General features: G+C 38.0%; 2 protein-coding genes across 18 annotated transcripts in view; both read left to right on the forward strand.

Moving 5' to 3' along the window:
• unc13bb (unc-13 homolog Bb (C. elegans)) overlaps window positions 1-24,460 on the forward strand; it is a 63,934-nt gene extending 39,474 nt beyond the window's left edge. For 5 of the 17 annotated variants that reach the window (XM_076886334.1, XM_076886336.1, XM_076886339.1 and 2 more), the window contains 39 exons: window positions 5,063-5,109; window positions 5,205-5,283; window positions 5,565-5,570; window positions 6,133-6,207; window positions 6,410-6,629; window positions 6,863-7,090; window positions 7,180-7,321; window positions 7,547-7,716; window positions 9,362-9,477; window positions 9,940-10,103; window positions 10,597-10,747; window positions 10,907-10,975; window positions 11,163-11,252; window positions 11,428-11,565; window positions 11,691-11,821; window positions 12,040-12,125; window positions 13,320-13,446; window positions 13,596-13,692; window positions 13,942-14,085; window positions 14,582-14,659; window positions 14,809-14,886; window positions 15,055-15,075; window positions 15,556-15,597; window positions 15,735-15,767; window positions 17,465-17,488; window positions 17,642-17,689; window positions 18,008-18,022; window positions 18,210-18,230; window positions 18,347-18,373; window positions 19,336-19,424; window positions 19,518-19,664; window positions 19,963-20,086; window positions 20,177-20,230; window positions 20,379-20,456; window positions 20,667-20,814; window positions 21,020-21,076; window positions 21,312-21,404; window positions 21,514-21,673; window positions 21,992-24,460. In XM_076886334.1, the coding sequence (XP_076742449.1) occupies window positions 5,063-5,109; window positions 5,205-5,283; window positions 5,565-5,570; window positions 6,133-6,207; window positions 6,410-6,629; window positions 6,863-7,090; window positions 7,180-7,321; window positions 7,547-7,716; window positions 9,362-9,477; window positions 9,940-10,103; window positions 10,597-10,747; window positions 10,907-10,975; window positions 11,163-11,252; window positions 11,428-11,565; window positions 11,691-11,821; window positions 12,040-12,125; window positions 13,320-13,446; window positions 13,596-13,692; window positions 13,942-14,085; window positions 14,582-14,659; window positions 14,809-14,886; window positions 15,055-15,075; window positions 15,556-15,597; window positions 15,735-15,767; window positions 17,465-17,488; window positions 17,642-17,689; window positions 18,008-18,022; window positions 18,210-18,230; window positions 18,347-18,373; window positions 19,336-19,424; window positions 19,518-19,664; window positions 19,963-20,086; window positions 20,177-20,230; window positions 20,379-20,456; window positions 20,667-20,814; window positions 21,020-21,076; window positions 21,312-21,404; window positions 21,514-21,673; window positions 21,992-22,277 (3,903 nt within the window). In that variant the 3' untranslated portion in view covers window positions 22,278-24,460. The remainder of the gene's footprint in view (window positions 1-5,062; window positions 5,110-5,204; window positions 5,284-5,564; window positions 5,571-6,132; window positions 6,208-6,409; window positions 6,630-6,862; window positions 7,091-7,179; window positions 7,322-7,546; window positions 7,717-9,361; window positions 9,478-9,939; window positions 10,104-10,596; window positions 10,748-10,906; window positions 10,976-11,162; window positions 11,253-11,427; window positions 11,566-11,690; window positions 11,822-12,039; window positions 12,126-13,319; window positions 13,447-13,595; window positions 13,693-13,941; window positions 14,086-14,581; window positions 14,660-14,808; window positions 14,887-15,054; window positions 15,076-15,555; window positions 15,598-15,734; window positions 15,768-17,464; window positions 17,489-17,641; window positions 17,690-18,007; window positions 18,023-18,209; window positions 18,231-18,346; window positions 18,374-19,335; window positions 19,425-19,517; window positions 19,665-19,962; window positions 20,087-20,176; window positions 20,231-20,378; window positions 20,457-20,666; window positions 20,815-21,019; window positions 21,077-21,311; window positions 21,405-21,513; window positions 21,674-21,991) is intronic. The other 12 variants (XM_076886345.1, XM_076886349.1, XM_076886350.1 and 9 more) reach the window with 10 other exon arrangements.
• LOC143419486 (uncharacterized) lies at window positions 2,329-4,496 on the forward strand. The gene is made up of 2 exons (XM_076886353.1): window positions 2,329-4,044; window positions 4,236-4,496. The coding sequence occupies exons 1-2, from the start codon at window positions 2,565-2,567 to the stop codon at window positions 4,265-4,267; spliced, it is 1,512 nt and encodes a 503-aa protein (XP_076742468.1). The 5' UTR covers window positions 2,329-2,564; the 3' UTR covers window positions 4,268-4,496.
• Window positions 24,461-24,548: the final 88 nt, after the last annotated feature.

Consider the following 24,548-nt stretch of genomic DNA (forward strand, 5'->3'; position numbering starts at 1 on the left):
CACCTTCTGTGCTAAAGTGCTTATTGGAGACCTCAAGTGCAGGGGTGTGTTAATGTATTTAGCAATTATATTATGCACTCCCTGGATTAGTTTACTTAATAGAATTGGACATTTGCTTTCCTAAAACTTTGCCATGGTATAGTTATGCTATAAAGCAAATTGACTACAAAGGTATTGTAAAATACAGAGAAAGTCCCCAGAAATAAGCTTACTTTAGTCTGAGGCCATCTTAAATGAAAATATTGCAACTCTATAAAATGTTTAATTTTCTTGTAATTTATATTTTAGAAGCTAAGGCCTCCTATGTTTTTTTTTTTTAACCAGATATTTAGTCACAGAGATGGAAGAGATAAGTGTGAATTTTATTACTATTTTATTACTATTTTTAAATATAATATAATTATATTAAAAATATTAATAATATTTTTTTAAAGTAGCATTTACAAATCTCAAAAGAATTATATAGTGCACTATTTGTAGAGCTAAGAAATCCTGCCGTGTCCAATTAAAACTCCTTAATTTGAGTTACAAGCAGTATTAAAGCAGGGATGATGAACAGAACTTGACCTTGAAACTACTGCAACATCTTCTACATTTTTGAGAATTTGGTAATTGTCTCAGTGAAGAAGACAAAATCACAGAGCTATGGTAAATGCCCTCTGTGAATGAAATAATGCCAGAACCAGATTTATGTTACAGTTGGGGTATTCAGTTGTCATTCAAGTGTGTACCAATGGATCAGAGCTATTAAGCCATGCAGCTGGTAAGGGTGTGTAAGAATGGCATGGCCTCAGAGGAGAGAATTGACCTGTCATCTAATTACTGTGCTGTCTTTCCAAAGCATCCTAATTACAGAGATCTAAGCAGCTGCATGGCGTTCATTCTGGAAGTTGACACTCTGACTGACTCTCAGTTAAAACAATGTCTATCCAGCATTTGTATTGTGGAGAGTAGTGTAGTGTCTCATAGAGGTATTCCATGTGTGCTCAAATGCATTCAGCCATCCCATATGGAAAAGATATATATAAATCTTATAAAGTTTGTATCTGTCTTGCGTGAAACTTGTATGAAAAGCATACAAGAGTGAAAACACATATAAGATCCCTTGAAAAATTATATAAATGAAAACTTGTATGTTTTGGATACTTACTAAAACAGTATATGAAAGTATTGAGAAAGTGGTCACTTTCATAAGTAAATCATATAAGTTTTTACTATTTCTTTTCCATATGGGATGTCTTTAATCCAGAAGGCAAATGAACTTTCTGCCCAGTGTTTAAGATATTGTGCATAGTCAGAATTAGAACTCCACTGTGGTCTGAGCTAGTGGTCATAAAACAGTAAAGTTTTATGTGTCTGTGTTTTTCACTTGATGGGTTTAATAAAAATGGGAAAGATAAATTACTTTCTCATTAAGGGAATTATAAAAAAAGAGTTTACATTTAAAATCACTACTTTTAAAATGCATACATTTGCATACTTTATCATTACCTTTCCTGTACTAGTTTTATTTATGTACCTGTGTTTTAGGTAATTGCTGGTAGTAGGGCAAGTTGACAGTTCCAAAGTTCATGTGGTGGTTTTATCATATTTAGCTGCCATCTGATAACAGAGAGCTGGTAGGCATAATAATCACATGGTTTTTTAAAGCTTTTTCAACAAAATAACTTACTTGCAGATACTTACTCATATGCAGGTTAAGATGCTGGCTTATACTTGACCCATCTTAAGGAGGAGTCACAGAGGCAGTGATATCTCCATGTGTAGGAACAGTTGATTACAAGTGCCAATTCTCAGGGATGTTTCCCAGAGGACACGTCAGTGGAGAGGATGAACCCAATGAACTGGAGCCAGTTCCACTCTCACCCAAGAAGAGTGAGCTGCAGAAGAAAAAAACACAGCTCCCCAATGTAGGGCAAAGTCTCTGTAAAAAACTACAGAAGTGTCTACAGGCACCAGAAGATAATTCATTTCATGACCAGATATCAGTCAGCAAAACAATAACCAAAGCTAACCCCACCATATCTGAGAAAGACAGAAATTCTGATTGCCAAGATGGCAGTGAAGTTGTGGAGGCTTCTATCCCCAAGATTCTTGAAAGAATCACAAATGAGGAATGGAGGCAGAAGATGGAGGATGAGGAAGCAGACCATAGTAACGTAGTGGAGCATATCCTGAAGGAGCTGAAAGGAATCAATAAGATCCAAGAGGAAATTTCTGACCTGAGGCAGTATCTAACGTCTGTGCGAGGCTCAGTGGATGAAGTATCTTGTTGTGTCGATGCAGTGCTCAGTGAAATAGGTGAGCTATATTCCGGGGCTTCAGCTGTAACGCATCCTAGCCCTGTTTCTCAAACACGTCACACCAGGCATGGAAGTCTGGATAGGCAGAATGCAATCTCTTCTCCTCACACAGGTGATCCCAATCCTTTGCTGGACTGCAATGATTATGGAAGAGATTCAGGATATGTATCATCACATAGATCCCCCAAACAATGGCATGATCAAGCCACTTGCAGAACAGTCCATCAAAAAGATCAAGAGTACCTGGAGCAGAGTTCAGACATGCGCTTGTCTGATGTCTGTTACCTGGAGCTTCACTGTGACCAAAACTACCAAAGTACTAGCTCATTGTCATCATGTCAGAGCTCCAATTGTCCAGAGGCAGCCTTTCTTCCTGGTGACACGGAGTATAGCAGATGGCCAACTGCTGATATTCAGCACAGTATTAGTAGAGAAGGTGGTTGGAGTGAGGAGGATGTTTCCTCTTGTGCAAACAGTGGAGAAGAGCTTGAGAGCTTTCTAGGAGTTTGGAACAGACGTGCAAGAGAGGACACACAAAGCAGCACACCAGGTCATTCTTCTCACAACAGTTCAGAGCACCTTTCATTGTTGTTTGGAACCCATTATAATTCACCTTCAAGTTCTTCCAGTCAGGTGGACTGGAGGCCTCTGAGACAGGAAGCTGAGGGAGAAAACTTGGAGTGCGACTGTGCTGCAAACTGTCCATTTTCACGTAGTTCTGGATACCACACCACAGATGCCTGTGCGAATGAACTTGAGAGTGGGCCCTCTTGGAGCTTGAGCTGTTCCACTGTGTTGTTGACAGACTGTGATGATGGTTATTTAGAGCCACATTCACCATGTGATTATTGCCCGTCATCTGGGGACACTCTCGATCTCGGTTCTGCTGAGAGTTTGGACAGAGAGTGGACAGATCACAGCATTTCCAGGGAGGATGTAGGAGAAACATTGTCACCAGAGTCACCTGAAATAGATCCTGAAAGCACACCCAGGACTGCTGACGTAGGTTTTGATGCAACAAGTTTTAGCAAGGCTGTACTCACGGTCAGGTCAGCTTTAAAAGGGGCTTTCAAAAAGTTGGAAGGTTTGAATACCGAAGATGAAAAAGATGATAGTGGTACAGAGCCACCGCCATCCTTGGGTAAACAAATTTCTGAACCTGAGGATGAGCATATCACTGTAGATTATACAGAGGGAGAGATTAGCCTTACAGAGAATTATCCTCACTTTGCCACCTCAAAGGAGGACAGTGATCCTTCAGTCTACATGGATTGTCTTGAGATGCACGAGAATCTATCATGCTCCCTTCAAGCATCTCCACATAAAGCAAGCCCCTCTCCTGGAACTCCAACAGAATATCACTCTGTAGAGATTTCACAAGGAAAAGGAGACTATTCAACAGATGAAGAACTGTCCAAGTTTGATATAACGCCTGACCACCAGTATGCAACAAGGCAGGATGAAAGTCCACTGGGTCCAGTTCGTAACCAAGATGAGGTGCGCTTAAGTCCCATAAGGGAAAACCATGTTCTTCATGAAGAAAATCAAGAAAGGCTGACTGATGAAAAGCAAGGCAGGCTAACTGATGCCAGTCACAGAGCACGTATAGAGAATTTCCAACGTATTCTAAGAGAAAAGAGGCAAACTCGTCATAGACTGTCCAAATCTGCACAGGGATCCCATGGTTCTCAAGGCTCCCAAGGGTCCCAAGGATCTCAGTCTCAAGACGAGTTTGTATCAGGTATTTTATTTATTCATTTATTTTTTGCATATATACCACTTGCAAGCCTGGTAATAACAGCAAAAATCAAATCTTTATTTTTGTAGTGAACTAAATGCATTTCCTTTAGTTACAAAATTGTTTGACTTTGCTCATGTACAGCTACTCAACTTGATTTATAATGCTCCTTGTATTTTGTTTTGTTTTTGCAGACTGTTGGAGAGAAGATAATCAGGTTACTTGAAATATATTAGCTCCATGTTCAAGCTACATTATTATGTTTTTGTTCGGTTTGTTTATTTATTAATTTGTGTGCATCCCCCCCACACAGTACTGTTCTTACTTTTCTTATCAACATAAATACTTGTTGTTTCCAAAGCATAATGCTCTAAATACACATTATATATGGTATTGACTGCATAGATGTGTAATTTTTAGTCTGAACGTATTATTGACATTCTAGATGAGACATTTGCCTGATAACTTTAGTTAATCTGTTACAGAATAATTTACCAGGAGCTTGCTGTAACTTTACAATGTTTGTGGTGTTATTTCTTGTGTCATGTTCTGTTTTCGCCTTCATAATATTTTCAAACACTATCAAAATCTATTAGAAAGAACCCCAGAGGAAACTCCACTGTCAACTAAATAAATGAAAAAGGAAAAAGTTATACTTGTAGGAAGAAATAAAAAAAGACCTATGCATGTTTAATCACCCGAACAAAAATTTTGTGGTCGTGCTTTTGTCCTATTTGGAAATAAAATGTATTCTTTAGTTTTGCATCTACATACTGTGATCGTGGTCCACACTTTAATTTCACTTAACCTAATTAAAGAGTTCAGCAGCATTCATTTTAGTCCCATCTTTTAATAATTTTTTTTTTTATTGTTTGTTTGTTTTTTAATTTGCATGTTCTGTGACATCAGAGAGGTCAAACTCAACCAAGCCTGGTTCCACAAACACCACTCCTCTCATAACATAGTTCTTTATGTCTTTGTAAGCCACTAGCCTAAATTCTCACATTTAAAATACTTACAGGTCAGAGATGTTGAACCCAGTACTCGACAGGCATGGGTCAAAACAGGGTAAGTTATACATAGTGTTGTATTGGTGAAGTTTGGTTAGATTAAATAAATTTGTATTTTAAACCTAAATAAAAACTGTTTTGCTTGTTCCGTAGTGGAGGCTCTGGTCTGTATGGAATTGACAGTATGCCGGACCTACGTAAAAAGAAGCCTATCCCATTGGTCAGCGATGTGGTCAGTACTCACCTATTGTTTATTTTCCTATAAATACACCGTATTTTGTATCTCATTCAGTTTGTTTTGTTCTTTACTGTGAGTGTTTCTGTAAATGAGACCAGTACAACAATAGTTTTTGTTTGTTTGTTAGTTTTTCTTTTACACTGAATTTGGGATGGAGTTGTTTCAAAGAATGGAGACAAATATGAAATCAGCCTGCTAATGTCTCTCTCCCTCCTCTCTTAAACCCAAAATTATTCCCCACAACTCTCTTGAATGCATTCACTCTCCTTGGTCAGGCTATGGTAAGTTATAGAACCTAGTTGACACTCCCTTTTCTACTGAAGTACAAAATAAACTAGGACAGTTAACAGTAGTCACCAGGCATAGTATGTTGATCTCTGCCATACTTCCTGTTTATTACAATTGAAGACATTTGCATGTGTCCTTTTGGTCCTGGGTTACTTTTCTTTCTATTCAACATTCCCATCAAAATACATTGCCAACAGGTCATTCCCTCACCTTTTGGTTAACGTTGTTTTTCTTCTTTTTGATCAAATTGACTGGATAGAATAAACTACTAACAAAGGCCTGTCTATGTTTTATAATGTTGACTTTGGGCTAACTTGCTTGGTACTAATAATACTCACATGGGTTCTCACCATATGGTAAGTGTTCATCAAGTTCATAGAATAAAGATAATAACAATTCTATTAACCACCTTTATAACTAACCCCTCAAACCTTTTAACTATATTGACTTTTATTGTTGCAGAACTGTTTTTCAGTGTGCTTGGTTGTGGGTTGTTTTGACTTTGTACACATACTTTGCTGATTTTTTTTTCTTTGTATTTGTCATGTTGTTCAGTCCCTTGTCCAAGCCAGGAAGGCAGGAATCGCATCTGCAATGGCTGCTCGATCATCAATTAAGGATGAGGAGCTGGTGAGTATGCGGGGGAAAAAAAACTTCTGCTTTGCATCTTGGAGATTGTCGGTTTCAAAAACTTCCCAGTGACACAGTTTTCATAGTTGTGACTCCATCGGCCTTTCAGCATAAGCACGTCCTTATAACTGATAAGGGTTTTGTTTTTGTTTTTGTTTCCCTGGATTAGGACTTTTAAAAATAGATCTTCTTCCTTCTGTAGAAAAATCATGTCTACAAGAAGACCCTGCAGGCTCTTATCTACCCCATATCTTGCACCACACCACATAACTTCGAGGTGTGGACAGCGACTACACCTACATACTGCTATGAGTGTGAGGGGCTCCTGTGGGGAATCGCACGGCAAGGCATGCGTTGTTCTGAGTGTGGTGTCAAGTGCCATGAAAAGTGCCAAGAATTACTGAATGCTGACTGTCTGCAGCGTGAGTACTAAGGAAATGTTTCACAGAAGTTTCCATCAGGGATCTGAAACTACATTTTTACGTTATCGGGAAGCTGTTTCATTACAATTTTGTCTCAAATGTTTAAGAATATTTTCCCCACATTAAAAATCATTTTTATTTAACTTGTAACCACTGAAGTGGCATATGTATATTTTTTAGTTTCAAGCCTTTTCGGTCTGTTTTTTCTTTTTTTTTTTTAAATAAATATTTAGGTGCGGCAGAGAAGAGCTCTAAGCATGGAGCTGAAGACCGCACTCAAAATATCATCATGGCCATGAAGGACAGGATGAAGATCAGGGAAAGGAACAAACCAGAAATCTTTGAGCTGATCAGGGAAGTGTTTGTCATCAGCAAAGCCATCCATGCACAGCAGATGAAAACCATCAAACAAAGCGTATTGGATGGGACGTCAAAGTGGTCAGCCAAGATCACAATCACAGGTATTTTGCCATCACAGCTCAACGACAACTTTGGAGCTATGTTACATGTGCTCTCTGTAATTTTTTATTGTTTCTTATGTCTTGGTTAGTTGTTTGTGCACAAGGACTTCAGGCAAAAGACAAGACAGGATCCAGTGACCCGTATGTCACTGTTCAGGTGGGCAAGACCAAGAAGAGAACAAAGACCATCTATGGAAACCTCAATCCAGTCTGGGAGGAAAAGTTCCATTTGTGAGTCGTTTCTTGGTTATGAAATCAAAAAAGTTGTTGGGGGGGGGGGGTTTGTTGTTTTTTGTTTTGTTTTTGTTCCTTGAGTGCTTGTTATCAGTAGTGCTATAAGTGCTCACCTTAATTACTCCCTTGTAGTATCTATCATCTTGTAACTTAATATTATTCAGTTTATGTTTCTTTTTTGCTCCTTTTTTTGTTTTGTTTTGTTTTGTTTTGTTTTGTTAGTGAGTGCCACAATTCCTCAGACCGAATCAAAGTGCGAGTGTGGGATGAAGATGATGACATCAAGTCCAGAGTGAAGCAGCGTCTGAAGAGGGAATCTGACGATTTCCTGGGACAGAGCATCATTGAAGTCCGAACGCTGAGCGGAGAAATGGATGTCTGGTATAACCTGGGTCAGTTGGCTTTCTTGTCTTTTTTTTAATAGACATCATGAAGAAAACTGTATAGCATATGCGGAGGGGAGGCAGCGTCACAGAACGCACAGTGTAAGTGGTCATAATGGGTCCTCGACAGCGCAATCTGAGAGATAGTGTGAATATGACTTTCAAGTAAAGCTCAGCTAAATTTATTTATGTATTTATCTTTTTTGTTAAATGCATCAATACCTACTAAAACTCCCAATATCTACTCCCAATCTTTTGGTCACACCTTGTATCATGTTACCATGCCTGTTTATAACCTGGATCTCATCTGCTTGTTACATCAATTTCACATCTGTATGTTTTTGTTTGGCGCTAAAAGCCTTGCTTTCAGCAAGTCCAGTCTGTTGTTTGTACCTCATTAGTCACATCTCCTTTCCCTGCAGCAAACATATTTATACCCAGGCATGTTGCTTCCCTAAGGCCTGTGTTGGTCTGCATGAAAATACTAGCTTATTTGATTACATTTTAAATGAGTTTCTCCCTGCTAGCAAGAAGTTGTGATCATTTTAAGGAAAAAGTTTCACGATAATCCCCCAATTCTATCCCTAGGGTGTGCAGGCAGTTTCATTAGGATGATGCCTGAACAAAATAATTAACAAGTATACAGGATCTGATTTCTCAGGCCTGTGTGCTAGTCTACATGAGCACTAGTTGTGCAGCATGAATATATGTAGCTTGAATACCTCTCAGGATAAAATCTAATCCCAGTCTTGTGGGCAAACAAATGTTGTCTTTAGAATAATATTTCTGAATTACTGTCTCTGCGTCTTCGTATCTCTTCATATGTTGTATGTAAGGGTGAGGTGTTCACTTTTCTTAAGCACATTTTTTTGTTCATACTTGATTAAAGTGCTAAAATTGACCTGACAGCAGCAGTAATAAATCTTCAAGTGCAACAGCTTGTCACTGAATATGAATGTGCCCATAAATCTACCGTTGTTGTTGTTTTGTGTGGGGGTTTTTTTGTTTGTTTTTTTAAGCTAGGAGATTTGACTTGCTTGGTTTAATATCTCCCTGAAAACTGTATGATCAAATATTTATTTTGATAGGTTTTATTATGAATTGGATTTGAATGCTTAATTAATGATTAATGATGTAATATACCTAGTTCATGAGAGAAAGGGGGGAAAAAACAAAACATTTTCACTATCTCTTTCTCCCTCCCTCTCTGACTCTCTTCCTTTCACCTCCTGATATGTGATTATCAAGTAGCAGCACTCCAGTCGGAAATCGACCACTCTAGCGACATGTACAAATTACCCCAAATGATTTGCCTGTCAGGGCAAATAGCAGGGGTGAGCCGCCAAGAACTCCACCTCCAGAAACACTCTAGCTCAAATGTCTTCTGTTATCAGGCACAGACTCATGCAGCCCATTGCCTTTGTTACACTCACTATCAGCTGGAGGACTTCTATTATCATCGCTGACTCTGGACGACCATCAAACTGTAGAAACAGAAGCCCTTACAATAGAATTGCCAAGCTAATAGTCTGTGATTAGGGTTGTGTTAACAGACCTAGTTTAGAGTGCCTTTGGTGTCACAGATTTGGACTCAAGTTATGAATCAAGACATTCCCGATGTGCATCTGATTGACTGTTTTGTACTTAAATACAGAGAAGAGGACAGACAAATCAGCTGTGTCTGGTGCCATTCGCCTCCAAATCAACGTGGAGATCAAAGGAGAGGAGAAAGTGGCTCCATATCACGTGCAGTACACTTGTTTGCATGAGGTATATGATTCACAGAATCACGATTAATTACCTAGACACGCTGGATATTCAGCAAGTTCTCCACACAAAGGGTTTGCATAAGTGGTTGCAACCACTATTGTAGCTGTTTCAATGTGTTGCACAGATTGACTGCAGACGTGATAGATTTGGACAGGATTAAAGGCACAGTGATATTTCCATAATCCAACCTCTTCCCTGAAAAAAACAAATCAAATTTTGAATCAGGGCTAAAGGACCTGTGCTTATGAAACTGAAAATCCTATAATCTGTCAAACCAAAGCTTTTCAAGTCTGTATTCTACACACATCCAGTAAAAATAATATTAAGCGTAAATTGCAACAATCTCATCATATTTGTTTCAGTAAAAAGCCACCATAACTTTACCATCACTTCTCACGCTTTAGTGTTAGCTCTGAAGTTCATGTGAATTAGATCAAGTCTGTCCATTTCTTCCCATTACAGAACTTGTTCCATCATTCAACTGATGTACTTGGTCAAGGTGTGGTAAAAATTCCAGAGGCTCGTGGAGACGATTCTTGGAAAGTCTACTTTGATGATGTGGGACAGGAAGTAGTGGATGAGTTTGCCATGCGCTATGGGATTGAGTCCATCTACCAGGCCATGACGTGAGTCTAAAAACACAGTGAATTGGACTGTCTTCTTACCTGTCAATATGTGTTACCTCTTTATTCCCCATGTTCCTTTCCCTGTCTTTTGAGGTCATATCAATAAACCTCTTGGTGCCATTGTCATTCTCTGGCCTTCAGATGAGGTACAGTCAATTATAAACAGGGTGAGGATGGATGTGTCTCACTGCAGTGTCATCATCCATACAGATGACTATTAGCTAGGTCAATCATTCGCAGAAAAATGCTTCAGTGGGCTATTATTCAGTCTAAATGTGTCAGGTAGGTGATGGGCAGATAGCACGACAATTCCTAATAGAAATTGTCACGTGAAAACAAGAGCCTGTAGTACATGCAGACTGTCCAAATAAAGGTATTTGAACTGGATGCTGACATTATTGCAACAAAGTATAAGCAGGTACACATTGTTGAAGAAGTCTTAAGGCCTCCCACCCAAGTACTTACCAAGCTTTGCATTTGCTACTCTATGCAGGCACTTTGCCTGTCTGTCTTCTAAGTACATGTGTCCTGGAGTCCCTGCAGTGATGAGCACCCTGCTGGCCAATATCAATGCCTTCTACGCCCACACAACAGCCTCCACCAATGTTTCTGCCTCCGACCGCTTTGCTGCTTCTAATTTTGGGGTTTGTACTACTGACACACACACAGACACAGTAAAGTACTTTGTTTTGTTTTATTTTGTTTTCTCTTCCTTTCTTCGCTATTGCATTTTATGCACAAATAGATTGCCAAACTTCTTTCTAATATAGGAACATGTTTTTTCCCCTTTTCTTCCCATACAGAAAGAACGCTTTGTCAAGCTCTTAGACCAGCTGCACAACTCCTTACGCATTGACCTTTCTAGTTATAGGGTGAGATTCTTGTATCACTACTAGTGTCTTGTTTTCTAAATGTACATGTCTAATATTTTTGTGCCAGTAAAAAACAAAAAAAAGAATTTTTTCATCATCTGATCAATGAATATTTTTTGTGCAAATTGTGCCAACAGTCTTTGAAAAGTGTGAAAACTTGTAAACTAAACGTGTTTTTCTTCTTTAGAATCACTTCCCTGCCAGCAGCAAGGATCGCCTGCAAGATCTGAAATCCACTGTTGACCTTCTAACCAGCATTACCTTTTTCAGGATGAAGGTAGGTAACATTGCATATTCTTTATCTGTAGTTCAGCTTTGTAGTATCTTCTTATCAGTTTGTTGACTTGAATGTTTTTTCCCTTGAAGTTGTTGCCAGATATTGACAAGTTGATAAAATATCCCTTGTTTGCAGTCATCTACTGACTCTGTAGCTATCTTCATCTTCTTTCCAGGTCCAGGAGTTACAGTCTCCGCCCAGAGCCAGTCAAGTTGTGAGGGATTGTGTCAAAGCTTGCCTCAACTCTACATACGACTACATTTTCAATAACTGCCACGAGCTGTACAGCAGACAATACCAGCCTGTGGACACGGTGAGTCACACAGCTGCAGGATACAATGTGCAGCTATCAGACTCTGTAGCAGCAGGCCGGTGAATAAATGTTTCAATAAAGGGGCGACTATAATGTTAACTGTTTTCCTTTTGGTTTTTATTCAGAACAAGGAGGAGCTTCCTCTGGAGGAGCAGGGTCCAAGCATCAAGAATCTGGACTTCTGGCCCAAACTCATCATGCTCATTGTTTCCATCATTGAAGAAGACAGAAACTCCTACACACCTGTACTGAACCAGTGAGTCATGCAACTCTACTCCTAAAATATTCAAGCCGCTTGAATACATCAAAATCAGGTCTCCTTATTTTTAGGTTTTACTTCAACTGCAGTAGTTCAACAAAATGTTTTTCTTGATTCTTTTTCCAGAGATCTAGGACATTTTTATGGATGCTTGCATTAATTAAACTCAGGAATCCACTAGGTTTCACCTTGTCACATCTTCCCATCTGTCTCAGGTTCCCTCAAGAACTTAATGTAGGAAAGGTGTCAGCAGAGGTCATGTGGACATTGTTTGCACAGGACATGAAGTATGCTATGGAAGGTAGGTCTTGGTATTCTGGACTCTTTATAAGATTATTCTGCTGGGTTAGACTGTGGAGGTGCACTGTAGTTTGTCTGCTAGAAGTAAAGGAAAAAGCTGGAGAGTCAGGGTGTGATAACAAGCATATGAGAAAAGAAGCTCTGGGAACCTAAAATGACCAGAAGGGGAGAGGAAATACTGGGGTAGCAATGACACAATGGAACAGAAGAAGTTGGAGAGAATATAATAAATGTGCTAGGATTGAAAGCTGCTTATGTGTCCCTGGAGCCTCTCTGCACTTTTTCTCTATTATACTGTACTCCACAGCGCTATTGGTGTTCAGAGACACCCGGTTTTTATTCTAGCCCTTGTCCTCAAAATGAATCCCCTACAGAGACTAGTGTGAAATATCTGTTTCACAAAATGCATCAAAACACACAAGTGGCGCCTTCTTTATTTTCAATCTGAATAAACATGAAAAGTTCATAGATGGAGAGTTTGCTACAGAGACGAAACACTGAGTGCTTACGATTCAAAGCTCTAGCTGTTATTTTTAAGCATGTCAATAAAAAAGAACCTGCATCTGCTCATTTTAAGGCTAATCAATATTTTGTAAACATTTTAAAGTTCTCACAGTCTTTGATTGTATTACTACCTTATATCTGTGTAGCTGCAGTTCAAGCAGGCCACGCCATTGCTTGATATTAATACATCTCATCTCAGAAAAAACATTCAAAGCGAATAAAGCAAAGACTTTTAGAATTTAGTCACACCACATTCTACAGTGAGCAAATACATAAAATGGGATTAGTGTGTGTGTTCTTTCGTCTTTGTTGAGCATTAGGCCGTCAGAGAACATGTTTCCCAAAGAAAGCTTTTGGATTAGTCCGATTTTTTTTTTCCTTTAATAAGAGGATACTGTAGAATTATTTTACAAGTTCATTCAGAATTTAAGTGAAGAACAACGACATACACTAGAATTTAGAAACGATTTCATGTTAAGGTGGGGGGTTTTTTGGGGGGGGGGGGGGGGGGGGTTGTATGCATTGGGGTTCTTTGAGGTTTTGTTACAATACTCAGATGTCCATATGCACCATATGATTGCTTCACCTTACCTTTTGGCTGTCTTATATTAGCTTTTACTAAAATGGGGACGTTGACTTTAATCTTCACATCCCTAAGTTCATATGGCTCCTTATGTTTTTAAACCGGCAGAGCATGAGAAGCACAGGCTGTGTAAGAGCACAGACTACATGAACCTGCACTTCAAGGTCAAGTGGCTCTACAATGAATATGTCAAGGAGCTGCCAGTGTTTAAGGGTGTTGTACCAGACTACCCATCGTAAGTGCATTTGACCTTTTCAGTGACAGGCACAAGAAAAGGCAAATGTTATTGCCTTTTTTGACTTTGATAATCCATCTAAACAAAGATAAAAGGAACTGTGTTAAAAAAAAAAAACATATTTGCTAATCTTTATTTCTCACTTTTAGATGGTTTGTGCAGTTTGTGCTACAGTGGTTGGACGAAAATGAGGAAGTATCTATGGAATTTATGAATGGAGCTCTGGAAAGAGACAAAAAAGATGGAGTAAGAAAACTAGAACTTACCCTTTGATATGATATCTCTACGATACCTTTGAGGTTCTAATTTAAAATAGTGCTGAACTGAAAAAAGTTATCTTTGTGTTTACAGATACAGCCATGCTATCAGCATGGGGACATTAAAAAGCTGCTTTAAAATCTTGTTGATGTTCTTTAACATTCTGCTTGTAGATGTTGTTTTATCTACTATATGAGTGTTGATAAGAAGTAAGTGTCATTTGTGCACTCATCTCAGTTCCAGCAGACATCTGAGCATGCTCTGTTCTCCTGCTCTGTGGTGGACATCTTCACCCAGCTCAACCAGAGCTTTGAGATTATCAAGAAATTGGAATGTCCTGATCCTAGGGTCATGGCTCAGTATAGTCGCCGCTTTTCCAAGGTAATGTACTCCACCCGATGATGACATTTAAAGTCAAACTAGCTTGATCGAGCTGCATGAAATATGGTGTGCATTTGTGTTTAACAATTCTAGAATTAATAAAGATTTGCTTTAAACTTCCAATGTTTCTGAAAAATGACCACGAAATATGAGGGAAAAAACTATTAAACCACTATAGCAATGTCTTGTGGGACATTTTGACTTTTTGCAAAAGAGAATTTTTATATTGCTGGATTAAAAAGAATTGTTGAACTAGGCATAACAGTTCCCCCCTGTGGAAAAGTCTGCTGAGAAAAATGTCCTACTTTAGAATTTGTTTGTCTCCTTGCTACAGAATACATTAAAGCACATTTTGGAATATTTATGTTGATTAGCGAAACCCCCGAAGTACAATATTATCCCCCTTTGAAGAGATGAGAGAGAAATTTGATTTTAAATAGCTTTTTTTTTTTCGTAAATGCCGTTTAAATGCCTTTATTTCTACCTGTCTTTACAGACAATTGCCAAAGTTCTTCTGCAGTACAGTGCCATGCTGACCAAGAATTTTCCATCTTATATTGACAAAGAGAAGATTGTAAGTTTTTTTTTTTTCCTGCCAATTTCTGCCATGTTTTTTTCAGCCAATTCTGCCAGTTGTGCTGAAAAAACATTTATTACATTGGACATGATACATAAAAAAAGATCACAAAATCACTCTTAACGTCTCTCTCTGTCTTCTTGTAGCCCTGTGTATTAATGAATAATGTTCAGCAGTTAAGAATCCAGCTGGAAAAGATGTTTGAGTCAATGGGTGCCAAACAGGTGAGTCTAAATATGATGGATATGAAGACATGATGCATGATGGTATCCGGTTTTGTTAATAAATTGGTAGCGTCACTCGTGTAGAAAAAAAGAAAAACATCAGTCATTCATGAAATTACATTTTAAATTTGCTGTACAACAGTTGCATTTGTGTCTTTCATGTGTCAGATTGCAATACAAGAAGCATTGGTGCGTACAGTAGTGGTAGTTTAGCTAATTTAAAGTAAATGGCAAATGTTAATGGATTAAGATGTGTTAAGATGTGACATAGTAGCATTTGCTTACGCTTTGAATATTATCTTATATTCAGATCTGTATGCTTAATGCCTGATGTGAAGCTGTCAGTGAAAGTGTAGCCCTAGATCAGTGGTTACAGTGGTTAGCCCTATGCTTCTTAATAGACAGAGTATTGAAGCAGAGACTTAATTTAGTCATGTCCTCCATATCAATATTGTAGCTAGAGCATTGAAAATCAATAGCTTTTCTCCTAGCTGTTACCTCCCCACTGCCTTCATTCCCTACAACATTTCTGCATGCAGCATCATAGCTATATGGAACCCTTTTTAAATTTTTTTTATTTAACTTATACTGTTGGAGTGATCGTAGGATGATAGCTGTGGGATGCTGTAGCCTATATTTCAACCAAATGTTTTCACTTTACAATTGAAGCAAAATGAAATCATAGAAGAGGAGGAGGAAGAAGAAGAAGAGGTACGGTTCCAATATAGTCTGGTCAGGGTGGATATTTATCCATATAAATGTACATCTTTCTAATATAATTAAATCATTTTCATGGTGTGCTGTGGAGCACCGTATTGATTATTTCCTTTATGCTGTGGCTTGAGTAGCAGGTTGCAATTGAGGATGAAGCAAAGGCTCCGGTGGGTATTGTGGATTGCAGCAGTTAGACTTTAACTAATCAATAATTAAATTTATTGTAATATATCATAGTTCAGTCTTGTTAGCCTGTAGTTTACATTGTGCAATATTTACTTTAAACCAGTAGTGTCATAATCTTATGTAGTCCACAACCTTCCTTTATCATGCAGAGTAGCTGAAGTACCCTCTCAAAGCTCTTGTGTGTCACAGTGAATGTTGATTTAGCTTCCTTAGCTTGTAGATCGGTTGCAATTTTGGGGGTGATTTCTTTTTTTAATATAAGTGTAACCTGCTGATTCCATTTGTTTTTTCTAAGAACTATCACTGAGCATATACAAACAGAAACATCTTCTCTTTGTTATAAAATCTTTTTAAAATATAAGAAGATGTTAAACGTTGTAAAAAAAAAAAAAAAGATACAAATAACAACGTTCTAGTTACTTTTAGCCTTTGTTAGCTTCTTTGAAGTAAGTCTATTCAGCTTGGTTAAGGTCATTTGAGTGTGTTATTGTGTTTGCTTTTACAAACGTTTTAATTGTGGTCTCCTTCCAAGCTGCTTTGGTGAACTTTGCGTCTAATGACGTGTTAGCCTGTAGCTGTTAATGTGTGCACATCTACTTGCCTGCGCGTGTTGCGCATATATTACAGTTCTTGACCTTCATTGGTGCGTTTGTTTTTGTAGTTTGATTGTCGTGTTTATTTTTAGGGTGATTCCTCAACATAATCATAGATGAAAGGCATTAACTGAAACATAGTGAATGCTCTGTGTGTGCGGGTGTCTCAGACTGGCACTTCCATTAATTACATCACTGAATATTGAGTAAAAGGAAAATAGTTTGCATAATATTATTACAAAATCTTATTCCTTGACTGTGATGGGTCACTGACGGATTTGCTATATTTGTTATATTGATATATATACATGTGTATATATGGTATATTTCTGCTCACATTCTGCAACTTCTGTCAGTGCTGTGCTACTGGAAACAGAATTTTCCAGAGGAACCTACCCAAGGGATAAATACAGTTTCATCTAATCCAATCTATCTAATCTAATCATATTTACCACCACCTTTTTATCACCTACTTTAACCCATGTGGTAGTAATAATAGGCAGGTAACCTGTATTGTGAATTATTATGATTATTTACAATATTGACTAGAAATAACAGGTACTTGTATTTTGCTTCATGTCTCTTAATGCAATTACATAAATAATATGTGATATTTTACTGTAAAACCAATATAATAGTGATAACAAATTAACAGTTAATTAAAAAAATATTAATTTAGCATAAATATTCCATTTAGCAATACCTTATCGACAACAAATTACCACAAATTCAATAGAAAGAAAGCCACAATGGATAGCTACTGAGCTTAACTGTCTGATAAACTAAATGCAGCAAAATGTGGTGTTGCTACTGCCCCATTTACTTAAATTAACACAAAGTTGGTATCAAAATAAAGACATTTCTTTTGCGGACTAGGAAACTTTAACTAGGAAAGTCTTAATATGAATATTTTTTAGCTTATTTTACCCATTACTCTCTTGCTAGTTGGCTAATAAAGCACTCACTCTTTTTTACAGTCCAGTTCAGCTCTTCATTCATTGAAGTGAACTTCTGTAATTATGGAAAATCTATTTCTTTGCACAGAGTAAAGTCAAAGTCATGTCTTTTGTTTTCTCTTTTTCTAGCTCAACTCTACATTAGAATGGGAGGCAAGTCCAATGTATATGTATACATGTTTACATGCCTGCATATACTCACTTGGAAGAAAAGTCTTTTTTTCTTTTTTCTTTTTTTAATATGGTGTGGCGGGTAATGATGAGCCTTACATATTTTGTGTGTTGTCTTTTAACCACCACTCATAGTTTGAGGAGAGTGAGGAAGAGGAAATAAGGGAGAAAATAGAGGCTGAGGTTTGTTGCAGTCCAGAATAGTTTTAACTTCATTCACTTTCAAGTCATTCTTGTGCTCCTATTCCCCCATTGTACTGTGCCTACTCCCAGCAACGGCAGTCATAATCAGTCCTACTGCAACAACAGTTCCTTGTGTTGATCATAGTGGAGTTGATTGAGTTTGTGTCATCAGTTGGGGTGGGAATCTTCCAGTGGCATTTTCCCTGGTTCTCTGCAAACCTGCTCTTATTCCCTGTTAAAGCATTTCGGAGTCTTCTGCTATTGCTTTCCTTTAATTCTTGTTTTTTCTTTGCAATTTCCCCTTTTTTAATGCAATAGTCTGACATGGAGAAGGTGGGTATCAATATCACACACTTTTTCACTTTGAAAAACTTTCAGTATTTATAGTTGAATTAAAATTTTTATACATATTATTTGCCTGGTTGAAAAAGGGGGGGGGAAAAAAAAGTTTTTTGACCATTTTTTTTAAACTTTTGTTTATCTCTAATAAAAAACAAACAAACATTCCCATCACACAAAGATGGATGCACCAGTAGAAAAGGTAGGCAATCCTTTTTTCCACAACACCTTGTGGAATCAACCTCTTGTAGTTTCCCAGGTATTATAAATTATTCCGTTATTAACCGTGGTTATCTTCACCTTTCTGTGCCAATGTAGACTGAAAATGCATTTGAAGACAAAAAGGTGAGTGTAGGTACACAGACACATCCATTGTGAATATTTCCATACACGCCAAAAGCTGGAAAAAAAAATGCAGCATATGCAGCATCAATTCATTCCTAGCGCCTTTCCTTCCCTGCAGCCTCTCATCACGGTGCTTAGCACAACCCTCTGTTTATTCTCACTAATGGTGCTACCTAACCCTGACAAGCCATGAATCAAAAGGCCATTGAATCATTGACTTAATGAGCCACACCATGGCTTCATCCATATGGCTTAGCTCCCCTCCAGGCAGTGCTAATTTAGATGATGCCTCAGTTATACCTGAGTCAGATATACTTGAGTTACAGTAATTCAAGAATTGTTTCCCTACTTTTTCCCTTCAGCCTGTCCTTGTAAGTCTTATTGCTTGCAATACATCTACTACATTTTTTTTTTTTTTGGGGGGGGGGTGTAAATGTTCCACCTCTGGAAAGTTGAAGACTGCTGTGAAAAAAGTGTGATTGCTCTGATGTATGCGTGTGTAATTTCTTTTTCAAGGGTGTCTGATATTGAAATTACTGTGCTGCAGGAGGATGGAATACAGACATTTTACAACTTGAAAAAAGCTGCATAACACCCACAAGCTATTCAGGTTTCCATGAAAATCTTAAAATCGTGCTGCCATTCACTGCTTCTTGGCTTTTACTGTGAAGTGCAGCTTTTAGAGGTTCAAAGGTAATTTGTGCTATTTTGGCCCAAAGTTGCAAATGTCAGATTGAAACTCTTATATGAACTGCTGGTTGATGGTTCCAGGAATTCCATTCACTGGAAAACCTGGCACCTCCATTCTACATTCAGTTGAATATGCTTGATTTTCAAAGTTTCGAAAACTTTTTTCTGCCAAAATATTTCAGAGCTCTTCTTATACCATATGCGCAACACAAAAGCCTCAGTCAAAATGATTCATTATCCCTCCTGGGCATGATGTCTTTGCTTGTCTTTAGATGGACACAGAGGCTTGTGACTTGCTGAATGACCTGCAGGTGAGGCTGAACAATGTGCTGGATGATCTAAGTAGAACCTTTGGGAACAGGTATGTACATTGTACTGGTGTGTATACAACTGTGAAAGCTAACACACATTTGTGCTGATTGATAATGTATTTATTTATTTATTTTAATTCCAGTTTCCAGACTCGCATCAGCGAGTGTATGCGACAAATGGCATCTTTGCTGTACCAGATCAAAGGACCAGTCAATGCCAACAACAAAAACCAGGTGGAGGCTGACTCTGACAACATGCTACGGCCACTCATGGACTTCCTGGATGGAAAGTGAGTAGTTGTTTTAGCCAAACTACGGTGTTTTCTGTTTATTCATTGAATTGTCCTGTAGTCTAATTTTTTTTTTTTTTTGCTGAGATAATTTGGTGATTAATTAATTTGGTAAAATGTTTTTTCAGAGCAAAAAAGACGTTTTTGCAACTGCAAAACTGTTAATTGTGCATTTTTGCTAAAAGACATATTTTTTTCCATTCATGAATGACTTCTCAGTATTGTTTATATGTTTAAAAGGAATAATACAAGCACTTGTGAGAGTATGTTTACAACGTCTATGTGTGTGTTCTTGCAGACTGACACTGTTTGCTACTGTGTGTGAGAAGACTGTATTGAAGCGTGTGCTCAAGGAGCTATGGAGGATTGTAATGACCAGCCTGGAGAAGACTATTGTCCTGCCACAGGGCAATGATACCTTTGTGAGTCAGCATTGACTTTGCCTATTTCTAATATTACAAAATTATTAACTTTTTTCATACATAAAAATTTTTTTTAAAATTATATTCCAGGGAGCACAGATTCTCTCAGCTGCAAAAGAACTGGGTCAGCTCTCCAAACTCAAGGTATCATATTGCCTCCACATATCTGAACAATAAGTGTCCTCAAATGGGCTTCGGTGTTACCCTAATTTAAAGAAGTGTCCACAAAATGTGCTTACTAAGAGTGTAAGTATTTTTATTTCACCTTTTTGCTCACCATTTGGCTGTGTAGGATCACATGGCAGGGGAGGCTAAAAGCCTGTCCCCCAGGCAGTGTGCTGTCATGGATGTGGCACTGGACACAATTAAGGTCAGTTTGTACTCTGGGTTTTGGTTTCATTAGGATGCTGTCTCAGATTAGCTTCATCTGCTATTTATATCTGCTATTTATTCATTAATTCATTACTAAACTTTTTATTTTGCTGTAAAAGATGTCAGAATATTATGAAACAAAATATTGGATGCTTGCAGCTGTGCATCTAAATATTTATGACCTAACTCACCCTGTGTCTCTTTGCAGCAATATTTCCATGCAGGAGGGAATGGGCTGAAGAAGGCCTTCCTAGAGAAGAGTCCTGAGCTGTCCTCACTCCGCCACGCTCTGTCCCTCTATACTCAGACAACAGACACACTCATCAAGACGTTTGTGACCACACAACAAGCACAAGGTAACTGATAAAAGTATCTAATAGTAAAAAGGTACAGAAGGAAAGCCTTACCAAAGATAAACCAGCAGAGGGTGCTATGTGCTCATGATTAGAAAGGTCCTTTCACCAATTGCTCCATTTTTTTTTTTTATGTGTTGTTGATGCTGGAACTTGTTGATGTATCATTGCTGTCTTCTCTTTATCTCCTGTGCTGCCTCTGTGCCAGTGCACAATGGAAAGGGTATTAGGTTAACTCCCAATGAAAAAATACAACCCAGCAGGGGTAGGTTTCATTGAAATCAACTGCCAACCTCCCTTTCTTCCCCACACAGTCTCCTTTTGCACAATTTGGTTTTGTCATTCTGTTGGTAGGTCATTCCTTACCCATCCTCTACATCTGCATTTCCCTTCCATCCTGACCCTGCGTTATTACTTGGTTTTCTTTTCTTTTCTGTATTTTGCCTACATGTGGTCACATGTAAACTTACTTAACGTGTGTGTGTTTTCATGAAAATTAGGATCAGGTGTGGACAAACCAATTGGAGAGTTGTGTATCCACATTGAGCTTTATACTCATCCAAAGAGTGGAGAGAGGAAAGTTACTGTTAAAGGTCAGTCTGAGTTGTTTTTTTTTTTAAAGTGATGTAAAAAATGTGGCATTTTAAGCAACATTTGCTCTTCAGCTGACAACATTATCATGTTGCGCATTTATTACTACAGTTGTGGGGGCCAGTGACTTAAAATGGCAGACGTCTGGCATGTTCAGACCCTTTGTGGAGATCACCATGATCGGTCCTCACCTCAGTGACAAGAAACGGAAGTTCCAGACCAAGTCCAAGAACAACAGCTGGTCTCCCAAGTTCAATGAAACCTTCCATTTGTAAGTCCATTTGGGGTTTTTTTCCTCCAGATTTTGCAGTTTATGAAAAAATAAGCAAAACAGAAAAACTTGGAAAGACTAATTTTGGCTGCAGCTCATATGTAATTCAAATCTATATGTAAAATGTATATGTCCATTCGGGGATTTGCACAACAATATTTTGATTGATTTCCACTAGAAAAGTAAATATAAAATCATGTCAGTGGGTCATTGATGTTGAGACACTACCTGAAAGTCTTTTGCAGCTTTAAGCTGACAGATACACCATTAAGCTGTTGGAGAACTCAAAGCACGTAACGCTCTGTTCTCTCTTCACAGTGTTCTGGGTAACCAAGATGGCTTTGAGTGCTATGAGTTGCAAGCATGCGTCAAAGATTACTGTTTTGGTCGTGCCGACCGGGTGGTGGGTTTGGTCGTGCTGCAATTAAGAGACATCATGGAGAAAGGCAACTGCGCCTGCTGGTGCCCCCTTGGACAGCGTATATACATGGACGACACAGGCCTCACTGCCTTGCGAATCCTGTCTCAAAGGTCCAATGATGATGTGGCCAAGGAATTTGTGAGGTTGAAGTCAGAAACTCGATCAGCAGAGGAGGGCAGATGAGGATATCCGGAGAACAAGACGGAAAACAAAAGGATGGAAAATCCTCTCCGAGTTTTATTGTAGATGAACATGTGGACTCTTTCTTGGACCTGTGATGTGTCTTAGCTGCTGTTGACTGTTTGGTAGTGGGTTGCCATTTCTCTTACATCACTGCTATGTTCTCACCTTGGTTTTTTTTTTGTTTGTTTGTTTGTTTGTTTGTTTTTTGACCAACAGTCACTTTGCAGTGTTCCTCAAACATCCATATTATTTGCTTTTCAGCAAACAGCCACATAAATGCTGGCTCACTCAAGCTTCACACTCAACAGCTGTTTCACAGGTTAGTGACCACTTACTCAGCTATTTAACCTTATTTGTAGCTCCTTTGTCATCAGCCGGAGCGGCACGGTGAGCATGTCATAGCCTCAAGGGAACAGATGATGCCAGGTCCTGTTGAAGGGCCAAACAAATCTCTGCACTTCCCTGGTGCAGAGATTGTGCAATAACCCCACCTCACCCCAAACTGTGGCCAAGTGTTTTATGCCTTACACTCTGCAAACTGTGAATGTGTGAAGTAGGCTTTTAAAAACCATATTCTCTATCTCCTTGGGTGATGGTTTGGGTAAATGTGAAAATACTATGTTTTATCTTATAAAGGAGTGTTTTGTTTGATGAATGAACGAGCACTAGCTAGGACACAATCCTGGTCAAGTACTGACATACTTTGTGAAATGAAGGTACTTAAAGTAACAAACCTTAATTTTGCTAATTTCACAGATCAATTTGAAGGATTAATTGGTTTAATGTGTGCCTTGCCATGTGAAGTTTCCAGCCCTATTTCCCTGGGAAAAGGAATAGCTAGATATAAAACCTGAGGGAATAAAAATCAGTAACAATAAGGTTTAACTAAAATCCTCATGAAAATTCACTGTGGAAGTTTAACAAGAGTGCTATTTGAGCCATCTTTATTTAGCTCATGTAGCCTAGTATAACCATGATGGTGTAACCATTTTATTTATTTATTTTATACGTATTTATTTTTGTGTTTCAAAACTTGTGATGGAATTATTGTTTACCACCAAAAATGGACGTATTTACCACGACAGTGTCAAAGGATTTGCACAGTGGTTGGTCTAAGCTGCTGATGTAGCCTAAATTGGGCCTGAATTGCAGCTTCATAACAAGTTGAAATACACACCCTCAAACTAAAAGTGACAAGCAAGTGCTTGTCATGCAATTAATAACCAAGGTAACCATGTGTGTCCTTGATTTAAGAGATAATTGTCTTGTTGAATTATTCATTTAGAAATAGTAGATGTTGAACTTTCTTCCAAAAAATAAAATCTGCATATCTGGACAAATATTTAAAGTTTACATATATAATTCTGTCCTGTTTTCTTCTACTCTTTGGAGTGGCCTTACTTTGATGAAAAGATAATAAATAAAGAAAAGTAATCTTTTTTTTTCTTTGTTTTGTTTTCTTTTTTTAATTGCTTTTTTTTAAAGCCCTTGTATTTCCTTTGGCTTACAGCAATGATGACTAGCTACTTCTTTGCCCATAAAAATGTTCATTGTCCAGTTTTCCAAGTGATTTTCCATATCATTTTATTGGGTATATTTATCTGGGTTAGGTTTTCTTTTTAATGTGTTATAGTTAGTGTTACTTTATTCTTTCTGATGTTATAAAAGCTTTCCTTGGTCGTCCTTATTAGTTTACGATGGGTTTTTTTTTTCAGTTGTGTGGACTGAAGTGATGTGCGTCAGTGTTGTGATGTAATGGAAAATGTGAATGTTAGACTTAATGAAAAATGATTATTGCTCTATTATAAAACCCTCAGTGCGTGCACATTGTGAAACTGGTCACAACCACAACTCAATGCTCCTCTTTGTTACAGTGTATTAACCCCTGTGAATAATTAACGTTATTGGTTTAAGAGGGTCAATGTTTCACAGCCATTCTCTAAGCTACATGTTCCTTGTGCCAAGTTGCTACTGTTTATTTTTGATCACTTTTTTTGTGCTTTCAAAATTTTTAAACCCCTATGCTATCACTAAATCACTGCTGTAGTTATCAAGTACAGTATGTAAAACACTGTACTTCATTATTTGTGTAATCTTTGTCATTATTGTAAACTGTTGTTGCCATCTAAACATTCCAAATAATGAATTTTGTATAAAATATTTAATAAGTATTTATAAATCTTCTTGCCTGCTCTTTCTCCCACTACAATATGATAGCTTTTTCATTTCACCCAGTGGGTTATAAGAATGCAAATTCTTTATTTTCATTAC

This window comes from Maylandia zebra, linkage group LG7 (assembly GCF_041146795.1).
Source record: "Maylandia zebra isolate NMK-2024a linkage group LG7, Mzebra_GT3a, whole genome shotgun sequence".
In the NCBI taxonomy this organism is placed as follows: Eukaryota; Metazoa; Chordata; class Actinopteri; order Cichliformes; family Cichlidae; genus Maylandia; species Maylandia zebra.